The sequence below is a fragment of the Canis lupus genome, chromosome 15, assembly GCF_003254725.2.
Source record: "Canis lupus dingo isolate Sandy chromosome 15, ASM325472v2, whole genome shotgun sequence".
Classification (NCBI taxonomy): domain Eukaryota; kingdom Metazoa; phylum Chordata; class Mammalia; order Carnivora; family Canidae; genus Canis; species Canis lupus.
The window spans coordinates 26,846,766-26,859,120 of NC_064257.1; the positions used below are offsets into that span (position 1 = coordinate 26,846,766).

At 33.8% G+C, this 12,355-nt stretch overlaps 1 protein-coding gene across 16 annotated transcripts in view; it reads left to right on the forward strand.

Moving 5' to 3' along the window:
- Positions 1-12,355, forward strand: part of LRRIQ1 (leucine rich repeats and IQ motif containing 1) — a 214,991-nt gene that overhangs the window by 184,019 nt on the left and 18,617 nt on the right. For 13 of the 16 annotated variants that reach the window (XR_004805254.2, XR_004805255.2, XR_004805253.2 and 10 more), the window contains one exon: positions 2,369-2,489. The exons of 2 other annotated variants lie outside the window; for them this stretch is intronic. Coding sequence is in view for 11 of the 14 variants with exons in the window: in XM_049094257.1 (XP_048950214.1) it covers positions 2,369-2,489 (121 nt within the window). In the remaining 3 variants the exon portion in view is untranslated. Of the gene's footprint in view, positions 1-2,368; positions 3,039-12,355 lie in introns of those variants that run through there. One more of the 16 variants, XM_035699211.2, reaches the window with a different exon arrangement.

A 12,355-nucleotide genomic window follows, 5' to 3' on the forward strand; every position in this document is an offset into this window, starting at 1 on the left:
AAATATGTATGAGAATTTTGCAAAATTACTATTTAAAAAATATTTGCTGTTGAATTGCAATAAGAATATTCTTGTCTAACATTGACTCAGAACTATTTATTGTGGTATAACCATAGAAAATGTTTAATATTACAATGTTTTAGAATTAAGCATACATTTTTTTGTTTGGTAGAATGAGTGCTAAAAGCATGGTCAGTCATATTCAGTTTTTTAAGTATATCCATTTTTCATGCTATAGAAAAAAAGAAATCATAAAGAAAATTCATCTTAGCAGTAAAAGGAAGAATAATGTTCAATTTGAAAGCCAGCGTTTTCAGAAATAGAATTGGAATACTAATTAATGCACATGTGACTATGTCAGATGCACTACTGACCTATAACTAACCCCTTTGTAAAATACCTAGATTTGCATTTAAGCTGCCAGGTGGCACCATTGTAAAATTGTGTATTCTTGTTAAGTTCCACTTCTAAATTTGATTGCTTATTATAATCTGGCCTAATTAGTAACTGATATTGATTACTTTCTATATCAGAAGACATCTTTTGGGTGTCAATGGTTCGATGGTAATGAGATTTTTGGAAGACATGTGTTCACAAATATTTTCTTGACATGTAGGTATCATCAAATTTGGAAATGGGTGGGAATTTTACTTTTAAATAGATATGGTGATATTATATCATCAAATTGAAGCAAATAAAATCTGATTTTAAAATCTTGAGTCTTGTAGTTAGAGCCTCTTTAGCTAGCCAGGAGGGTCTCTGTGTTGTTAAGATGTTTTTCCTTGTTTTGTAACTGATCTCACCAAAACTGTAGTATTGCTTTGGCATTTCCCCCTTACTTTTGACTGGTTCTTTTTAAGTCTTAGTATTGATGGAGCTTTGCTAATGGAAATATTAGATGCGTGCGTTCGTACACTAATTGAAATAAAGTTCAGAAAGAATGTATAACATTTTTCATACCGATCACAAGTATAAACTGGAAGCCAACTGTTATTTATTTCATTTTTAAACTGTTTTCTACTGAGGTCTTTTGACAATACACTTGTATCACTTAGGCAGGTACATCAACAAGTGACATTGAATGGTTTCTTTTTTTTTTTTAAAGATTTTATTTATTTATTCATGAGAGACACAGAGAGAGGCAGAGACACAAGCAGGTTCCATGCAGGGAGCCCGACATGGGACTCGATCCCAGGTCTCCAGGATCACACCCTGGGTTGAAGGCAGCGCTAAACCACTGAGCCATCCAGGCTGCCCCATAAAATGGCTTCTATTCTGAGTTCATCAATAGCAAACGTGCTTACTTAACAATGAGAAGTTCATGCTTGTGACAGTGGGAAGAATTTGGGAATAGAGATGTAAAGGAGAAGGGCAAAGATCTGAATTTGAAAGAAAATGATCTTCAGATTGTGTTTTCACGAGATTTTTGTAGCCCTTAATATGGGGATAGCTCTTTAAGCCCAGTGATGGTTTTATTGTTTTATTTTGCTCTATTTCAATTTTTCTCACATTGAACATTAGGACAATGCTTTCTCACAGGATTTCAAGCATCCTGTGGTTTGGGTTAAATCCCAGTTATTTTGAGGCTGCTTTGCTTTCCATCATGGCATTTTCCCTTTCTCCAGGGTTGAATCCTGATAAATTGGTACTTAATGATATTAGACATTATGTAAAATAATATTTTATAAATAGCAAGAAGTGACTCTTTCAACTGTTAGGTTCAGTCCAAGGTAGTAATAAAAGTTCAGATGGGTAATTTTAGAAGTGATTAATTTAATCCTATGTCCTTAAAATAGTATGTCTTGAAATTTCTATTTACCACCACCCTTAAAATTAGACTTACTGTAAAATATTTTTATATTAATAATGGTTTTGATGAAAAGGTAAAGCTCTTTTGTGACTTTGTAGCAAATGAATATGGGATGAAAGGCATTTGAGGAATACTGTTGAGAAAACGAGTACTTATAACTGGTAAAATATAAATATTGCAGAAAATAATCCACTATGACATTTCTAACATTCAATGAAGAATTAAATAATATACTTGGTAAATAAGTGATGTTAAGCTGTTTAAAGTTTCATCAGTTGCCTTTAAGATTGATTTTCATCAAAATTACTGTACTCAAATGTTTTCTTTTGTTGTACAGACTCAAATAGCAAACCTCAATTTTAAAATCGGCTCTTATTTGCAAAAAATGCTTTGACATAGTGCATTTGTTCTGCCTGGACAGCAGTAAAGGATTGTGGTATCATTTTGAAGAAGGTTGTTTGACAGAGCCTGTTTGTTTATTTGGGGTAATGTGAGCTGCATTCAGAAAATGCCATATTTTGTTTCATGATTGTATACATTCCCTCCCATTGCTCCCAGGCAAGACTTGTAAGCAGAGAAGACACGGATTTAGACCTTTTTTCCATGACCAGTGGAAGTGCTTTGTCTGTGAAGAGAGAAAAAAAAAATCAGGCACACAGACACTCAGCGGGATCTTCAAGTAAGTTGTGGTTTCCTTCAGAGTTAATTTAGAAATCACAAATGAATTGATGGAACATGATGCCAACAAGCATTCTTTCTTAGATAAGGGGTAGGATGCCAGCAACCAGAACTGCCCAAAAGTGTGTATTTGAACTTTTTCTTTCTTTTAAGCGTCTTCTTTTGATATAAATCACATTAAATTATTTCTAAAACTAACAGCATCAATTTTTACTTTAATCATACTCTCTGAGACTCAGACTCACCCATGAATTATATTGAATTATTTGATCATTTAATTCTAAAAGAACTTTTTGGCCAACTGTAAAAAGTTGGATTTATATATCAAACTAGTATATTTTGGCCTTTTGTCATTGATTTGATCGATGCTGTAGGTAACCTTAACTTTTAAAGGAAACTTTTTAAATAGCAGATTTTAGGTGATAATACTTTACTGTCAAAACAATGCTTTAAAAACTATTTCTGTTGAATAGATGACAGTTTATTAATGATGATCCGTTACACTTATAAACTTGTCACACACATCTGTTACTTTTAATACGATTTCAACAAGATTTGCATTGCAGTTATTAACTCTGAAAAAATAAACATTTAAAAATATTTGTTTCTTGTGGTAATAGAGTCTAATTTTTTTTCAAACTCTTCGAATACCCTAGAGGTTTTGAAATGTCTTCTAAAATGTTTTGGTATATTAGTATAAAAGATGTTTTATTGGATATCATATTTTGTTGATTTCCCCAAAGTATAGTGAACTTCAAAAATCCACATATTAACTTACACTTTATTGTAAGTATTCTTTTTTAAAAAAGCTTTATTACCTGTCAATAGTATAGTTTTATATATACAAAGTCAATATTTGATTGAATGTAAAAAATTCAATCATCCAGATTGATGCTCTACAGATAAATGAAAACTTAAAAATGATCCTCTCTCACTTTTTATCCAGGCATGTTGCATTCATTAGTCATTCAAATCCACTAATATATGCAAGTTCATTTCGATAAATTTTAATTTTGTTTTGAAACAGTGATTTTAATATATCTAAATTAAAAATATTTCCAGGCTTCAAAGTTCTTAGCTGCTTGAATTTTCTTTACTTGATTATAGAATCTGGTCACAAAATGATCCTCTAGGGACGCCTTGGTGACTCAGTCAGTTAAGTGTCTGCCTTCAGCTCAGTTCATGAGCCCAGGGTCCTGGGGTTGAGCCCCACATCTGGCTCCCTGCTGAGTGAGAGTCTGCTTCCCCCTGCCCCCTCGCTCTGCCCCTCCCCCTGCTGGTGCTCACTCTCTCCCAAATAAGTAAATAATTTTTTTAATTGCTCTAGTCAATATGGTTAAGAAAGAAATAGTTTGTGATTTATTCACTAAGTAAAATTATTGATCTAATATAAAATTTTTGTATTTTAACATAATTTATTAATTATATCAACTTCCAAAATATATGTACATTTCAGAAATAATTGCCTGTGTCACACATAATGAATAATGCTATCTCCATTTAAAGCATTGCATATTATGAAATCATATCACTTTGAAGCAGTGTAAAAACAAATTACCCTGTCACATTACAGAATATCAAAGTTTCTATTTATAATGTTTCACCTATCAAAACAGTTGTATATAGCTCAATAAAAATCAGCAACTATCCTAAAATGCACAAGCCTTATCTTACACTTATGTGATGTCAAATCATAGATTTTAGAGAATACAAGATCATTATACAGAGTTAATTTTTTTGTAGTCTTATTTTTGTTTTAAATTTTAATTCCTGTAGAGTTACTATACAGTGTTCTATTACTATCAGACATAGGATATAGTGACCCAACAGCTCATTCTCTAAGGAACTGTAATTGAGTTATCCTCACTGATTCCAATTGGTTGTCAGTAATGACATTATAATAAACTCTACTAATCATTAAATCTGTTCACTGACAATTTACAATGTTTGTTTACTGACAAACCATTTTAGAAAAACAGAGTTTTTATCCAACAGCATGATTATGAATAAAATACACTTTAAAATGGGAATATCAAGTACTGTCCCTACTTTGAGGAGTTGTTGTTAGGATAAAATGTAGAGCATTTAAAACAATATCTGGCACAATACAAGAGCGTAATAAAAGTCTTTATGATTGCTACCTACACATAGCCATAAAAGAAGAATTGTTTGAAGTAAGATATTAAGGTCACTAGTATCTAGACACACGAGCTAACTAGCTCAGCTTATAAGAAACCTATTCTTAATAGTTACTTAACTAAAAAACTTGGGGTAGCCTAATATCCATAGAAATCTTTAACCATCAAAATCCTTGGGTCCTAGGCTTCTATGGCCCTGAGCCAACCATGTACAGCTTCGGTATTTTGAAAGCTCTTTTTCCTCCAGCTTTTTCTCTCTCTTAAAAGACTTGTCACCTTATTAAAACTAAAGTATTTCTCTTAGCTTTACAAGCTAAATCTAGAGTAGTTTATGGGCTGCAGTTATAAAACTCTCTCAGCCCTTGAACTTTTCTAAGATATTTCTTTCTATATTGCTATAATATTCATAATGTATTGTATAGAATCAGATAAAGCCAGGTTTAAATCCCAGTTCTACCATTACGCATAAGTTGTATGATCTTAACACCCAAGTTAACTATCTGTAAAATGGGAATAATAAAGTCCATATCATAGAGTTTTGGTGAGGAAGAAATGAGTAAAAATATAGGTAAAGCATATAGTACATTGACCAGCATATAGTAAATACTTGTTTATATTGCTTTTGTTTTATGTTGCTGTTGCATAATTTTAAATAATTTCAAAGTAGAATTGTCTTTCTTCTTTGTGTGTCAAATAATTCCAGAACCAGTGTACTTTCAGCATCATGCCAGTCACCTCAAGCCATACTGTCTTAGAGAATTTCCTAGTTCTCTTCCTTTTCCTTTTATGTCTTACTTCTTCCTTATACATGACCTTCTAATCTAACTTATGGTTTAAGAAAAGATGAAAGAGGCCACATTCTTATTTTTAAAATGCCATTTATAAAATGAGTATGCAAATTCATTTCCTCATTTAGACAATATTTTTACAAAACATTTGATTTCCTTAGATGGTTTTGGTTTTCTCAATTAATTTTTCCATTTAATTCTTAAAGGATGCATTACAATAATAATAATTTTATTGATATAACAATTTATAGCTTTTCTAATTTATTTTAATTATCTTTTTTTTAAGATTTTATTTATTTCCTTGAGAGAGAGAGAGCAGGAGAGCAAAAGTGGAAGTTATAGGCAGAAGGAGGAGAAACAGACTCTCTGCTGACCAGGGAACCCAATGTGGGGCTTGATCCCAGGACTCTGGGATCATGACCTGGGCCAAAGGCAGACACTTAACTGACTGAGCCACCCAGGCACCCCTTAATTATCTTTCTTATTTATACTGATTATTTTTCTTTAACAGCTAATATAAATAAGACTCAGAGTTTATTTAGCTTGTTTGTGACCCAAAAAACTTAGCAAGGAAAAGCAGCAACTTGAACCTATCTTTTCTTATTCCAAACCCAGTGCTATCTTGCTTTTGATTCCTCCATGCACTAAAATATAATCGCTTAATTGTAATAATAGAACATATGTAGTTCTTATTTATTCATTCAGGAGCCATTTACTAAAAGATCACTGCTTACTATATGCATAGTTTAAGTTCCCAGTTGCCTACTCCTAATCATTTCTATGCGTTCTAGGACATACTCCATTTTTGGAGTTAGCTAGGGATTGGGAATCCACAGAACCCCTGATATAGTGTATAATCAGCCCAAAGTCAATTTCTCCTTTAAGGATATCTAAATTCTCTTGAACTATAAGCCCTTTTAATATGGTTCTGAATATTATAAATACAGAAAAACATATTTATTTTACAAGTGAAGCAACTAATGTAAATTGCATGAGAAAGTCTTCTCAAAGGCAAAATATTTGATTTGCACCTGGAATGACATTTGGGGTGTAAGGAAAAAAGTGGAAGAAAGCCATTTTAACAGAAAGCAAAGGATAAAAATATGAATATATTTTTGTTGAACAATTAGGAGTATGTCCAGACCAGAACTTGCACATACCAGAGTATGCAAAATAAGACTGGATTAAAAATGAAGCCTAGTTTCAGTTAAGCTTGAATGTAAAGTGGAAGAATTAGACTTTCCTACTGATAATGAGTAATGAACAATTTCTAAAAATACCTTGGTGTTTCTCAGTGTTTTAGATGAGATTAACAAATGTATTTTGAGTCAGATTTAACATTCTACAATGCCTCCAATATATTGACAAAATGATTTTACACTTCTTATCAAAAAAAGAATATTTTTAGTTATCAAAAGTAAAAAGTGAAATAGTTCACCAATGTCAATACCTAATAATACAGGCAGATTTAGACTAAAGGTGGTCATTCAAGCAAAAGTAGATTCCAAGGATTACTATTAAAGTTTACTCCAAAATTACTCTAAGCACATTCCATTAACATAATTTTAAATTTTCAAATAAATAATTATTAGCATGGTGTATATTCGTGTATGTCTGTATGTATAGAGGCACATGTATAGGGATATCTAATTTGTATATATATATATTTTATATATATATATTTGTATATATCTATAGTATATTTACATAATATGCATCTGTAATCCCTAATTCAGTAAACACTTAAATATTATTGCATATATCTGTGGGTCATTATATAAAAAGCAGGCGTCATGATCCAAGCAAGTATATACCTACAATATACAAAATGCTATACAGGCCATTAAAAAAGAACAAAAATGGACAAGTACAGCCCTAGAAGAACCAATACAGTATTAAAGGAAAATAAAGAACAAATTCCCTTTAATACTAACTATAAAGGGAAATGCCAATTAAAACAATGAGATACCACTACATACCTATCAGCATGGCCAAAACCCAGAACACTGACAGTACCAAGTGGTAGCAGGGATGTGGAGCAGTGGGGGCACTCATTCATGGCTAGTGGAAATGCAAAATGGTACAGCCGCTTTGGAAAAAATTCTGGTGACTTCTTGTGAATCTGAACAGTCTATTACCATGTGATCCAGTAGACCTGCTTCTTTGTATTTTCCCAAAGGAATTGAAAACTTATGTCCACACAAAAATGTGGATGTTTGTAGCAGCTTTACTTGTAACCACCAAAACTTGGAGGCAACCAAAATGTCCTTTAATAGGTGAATGTCTAAATAATCTGTGATACATCCAGATAATAGAATGTTATTTAGTGTGAAAAATAAATGATCTATTAAGCCATGAAAAGACACAGAGGAAATTTAAATGCATATTAGAAAGTGAAAGAAGCTGATCTAAAAGGCTACATGCTGTATGATTCCATCTCTGTGATGTTCTTGAAAAGGCAAAACTTTGAAAAATATCACAGGTGGCCAGGGGTTGGGGAGGGGGGAAGAGGAGATGAATAGATTGAGCATAGGGTTTGGGGGGAGCAATGAAAATACTCTGTAGGATACAGTAGTGATGATACATGTCATTCATTCCCCCCCTTTTTTTTTCCTAAACCCACAAATTGTGCAAAATCAAGAGTGAATTGGAAAAAAAAAAAGTGAATTGGAGTACAAACTATGGACTTTGGGTGATTATTCTGTGTCAGTTTAGGTTCATCAGTTATAACAAAGGGAATGGGGGGATATTGATAATGAAGAGGCTGCATGTGTGGGGACAAGGTGTATGGAGAGTGTCTGTATCCTCCCCTCAATTTTACTGTGAACCTGACACTGCTCTAGAAAATGTCTTAATAAAAGTGGTGGGGGAAAAAAAAAAGAAAATATTAGAAGAGTGCTTCTTGCCAGCTATTCTGGGATTTACTTTATTGATAGACGGTTACTATTATTAAAGAATGGTTGTGATATATTATAAATAGCCCTCTATTATGGAATTCAATCAACATGAAGATAGAATTTTGAAGGGCTTGGTCTCCAGCAGGGGGAAAATCTCTCTCGATAGTACTAATCAGACTTCCTTTCAGATTTTCTTGGCCACAACAGTGTCATACTAATATTTTATGTTGTTTATTCTCCTTCTCCTCTGCTAGCATGTATGTTCCAGGAGGGCAGGGAATTTAACGTAGTATTTAGTACCTAGTACCTAGAACAGCTCCCTGGCATGTAGGCGCTGTAATGTGTATGTAATGAGCGAATTAACAGATGGATGGATGGATGGATGGATGGATGGATGGATGGATGGATGGATGGGTGGATCCATGAATATGCTCCACAATGGAGCAGAGAATGTCAGATAAGAGCCAGAAAGAGAATATTTGACATTTTACTGCTCCATAGTGGGAGGCAGGCTGTACTGACAAAAAGGATGGTGAAAGATTTACTAGTTTGGTAGACATTCATTATTATCAGCCAAAGCTTCTAAGAGCAACTGATCTATCTATAATCCTTGTATGTTCAATCTCTCCAAACAGTAAGGGTTTTTTTCCAGGTGAATTTTTCAAACAACCAATCATGAGAGTCAGATTCCTATGGATCCAATCTACTTGAAGCAAATACTCTCATTTGTTCCTTCAAAAATATTTGCAGGGTCCTCTTAAAAGCTCAGTGCATCACACAGATGAGACAGTGCTGAGCAACACCAGTATATCTCTGGCCTGCATGGAGTTTATAATTTATATAAATATGTACTGTAACCATCTGGGTCCAATCAGAAGACAGCTATCACACAGAAGGTTAAACAGGGAAAGTTTAAGTATTATTATTTATACTAAAGTATTATCCATATCAGCTATGAAATACAAAGAAACTGTATATGGTACCCTGTACCCTAGGGCTGAGGCTGTTTGAGGGTTCAGAGCTCACTGGAGAAGGTGTGGTTTAGCCACTACATAGACAAGTTCCCTGGTCTGGAGTTACTGGTCTGAAGTTACTGGGCAAACAATAGGCAATTCCCTGGAGTGGGGACAGGGGCCAAATAATGAGCAGTTGGTGACAAAGAAAAAGGCATGCAGTGAGAATGGGTCCTGGTAAGGCAGAGGGTGCAGCAGGTTTTGGTTTCCCTGTGGAGAGGATAGCACACAGGTTATTGCTAGGCTGAAGCTGCAGGGTTGCCGAGGGATCATATAATGGGACTGGAGCTCAGGGGGGCTGCATCAGAGCTCATGAAACCCACAAGGCCAACCCTATCCCCACCTATGCCAGAAATTACAAAACCCCTTCTTAGAGCAGTGTCCCTTCAGCACCCTCTATTGAGAAAGCTTAACGTTTTTCTCACTTTAAAGCAGAAATGCTTGAAGAAATCCTTTTATTACAAAACATATAATGAAGGGCGTATTCATTGCTTGTGAATTGATAACTGACATATGTATGCACTAAACTCCTACTCTCTGGATATAACATGTATGTGTTGGTTTTATATATATAAAATTGTATAATTTTATAAGTAAATATATTTTTAAAATCTTTACAAAAGTAAATTGTACGCACTTTTCTTTTTTATTCATTTTATTCATTTTTATTCATTTTATTTAAGATTTTATTTATTCATGAGTGACATAGAGAGGGAGGCAGAGACATAAGCAGAGGGAGAAGCAGGCTCACCGCAGGGAGCCCGATGCAGGACTCTATCCCTGGACCCTGGATCACGCCCTGAGCCAAAGTCACACGCTCAACCACTGAGCCACCCAGGCGTCCCTCACTATTCTTCTTTTTAAAAGAGAGTCACAGCATGGACCAAATTAAGGCTTAATGTTATTTTACTCATGGCATCTAAGGCTAGGAAATATGCTTGGGTGAGGCAAATTGTGAAGAATTGAGGAAAAGCATACAAAGACCTCAAATTGTTAAGAGAATGTCATCCCATCATTATATTTCTCTTTCTTCTAAGTTTTTCCTCTTTCTTCTACTTCCAGCCTATAAAATCATGTCATTAACTAGGAAAAAATAATTAACTAGGGAATGACTTGATTATTTTAAAAAATATATTTATTTATGTATTTATTTATTTGAGACAGAACATGAGGGGAGGGACAGAGGGAGAGAATCTTCGAGTAGACTCCCCGCTGAATGCGGAGGCCAATGGGGGCTCGATCTCACCCTCAGTGAGATCACAACCTGAGCAGAAACCAAGAGTCCCAACACGTAACCAACCGAGCTACCCAGGTACCCCAGGAATGACTTTAATAAGGCATAGCATAGTCCTCAGGAAACGAATTATGAAGTCCAGAGGTAAGAGATGATTAATATGCCAGTTGCATTTTTAAACACCGTGGGAGAGAGTGTGGCATTGGTAAGAAGAGTATGGTGTCGAGAGACTGGAAAACAGATTTCTAATCTTGCAGTGGCTCCTCATCAGCTTGTGACTTTGGATAAGTCATTTATAACTCCTTTGTAAATTTAGCAGGTAAAAGGTGACCTGGAATAAGAGAAAGAAATTTGGAGTAAGCCAGATCTGAATCTGAATCCCATTTCTCACACTTAACATTTTTGTGAGCTCGGATGAGATATTTCAGGTTTGGTTTGTTCATTTAGAAAATATAATGGAAAATTAGATAAGTATATAAATATGTAGTTTTGCTGTCATGTGAGAAAGGAGGAGAAAAGAAAAAAACAAACGTAAAGGAGATCCAAGAGTCCTAATAGCTTTAGAATTCTGGAATTCTGCAAATAGAACGATAAAACTTGTATGTGAAAATTTCCAATTAAAAAGCAACAGAGGCTATTATTTCTAATATTTTATAGCATGAAAATAATGTTTATAGTTGAAAATTTTCTCCACACAATAACACTTCTGAGTCTGATTTCAAATGTTTTCAAATTTCTCTAATTACTTTAGCTGAGCATAGTCAACCGAAATGGGGAAAAAAAAAACTTTCCTTTAAATGTTTTCCAAGTAAAGATTAGAAAACCCCATCATCTATGAGAAATGACAGCTATTTCATAAAAGCAATTTGAATTTTAAAAAGCTAAACGTGACTCTGAAACTCTCTAACTCTGAAATGTGACTCTGATACATATTATAAAAATTTGGTGTAAGAATATTCTACTATAAATACTTAGTAGGTATCTTGATGTCTTGATACATTTTTTTTTAAATGAGAAAAAACAAAACTTTCTACTAAGAACCCAGTCGACATTTCATAGGGTGTACTTGGACATAATCTTTAGCATAATCCTTAGCTAAATGTTGACCTTTTAGAAAAAAGTCGTTTGTAAACTTAATGTTGAAGACACTATAGAGGAAACTAGGTGTAGACATACAGCTATAAGGTAGTTTAATGAACAGGTTACCCTGAAAGTAATTAGTAAAACCTATGGTGTTTTGTATAAATGTAAAATGCTGTGGTGGGAAAAGCAAAGGAATAACAGGCAGCTGTCTTCTTTAAGAGAAATTTCAGTTTTTCAATTTATAAGACTGTGTGCAAGGTGGCCTTGCTTTTAAATCTGATTATTCTCACTCAGAATATAAGTGAGAACCAGGCCTATAGTCTCTCCTAAAGTATGTTTTGGAGAGAACTCTAGTATATTTATGGGCCAAAATTGGAAGCAAAGAGAGGCACTCTCTCTTTTTTTTAAGGGTCCTCTTTTTGAAGATGAGACTAATATTAATAATATTTTAAATTCACTTTGAATGAATTATACCTTGGAAGTTATTTGTGGTGGTCTTATTCAATGAGCATTTATTGAGCACTTAATATATATTAGGTGTGATTCTATGTTATAGGGACAATTTCAAATTCAATTAAATATCAAAATTCTAAACTTTTTAAAAATACAAGTCAGCCTCTTTTATAATTATCCTTAATATAGCAAATGTTGCAAATGTTTTAAAAAGTAGAGCTTCGATTCCACATATGAGTAAAATCATATGGTATTTGTCTT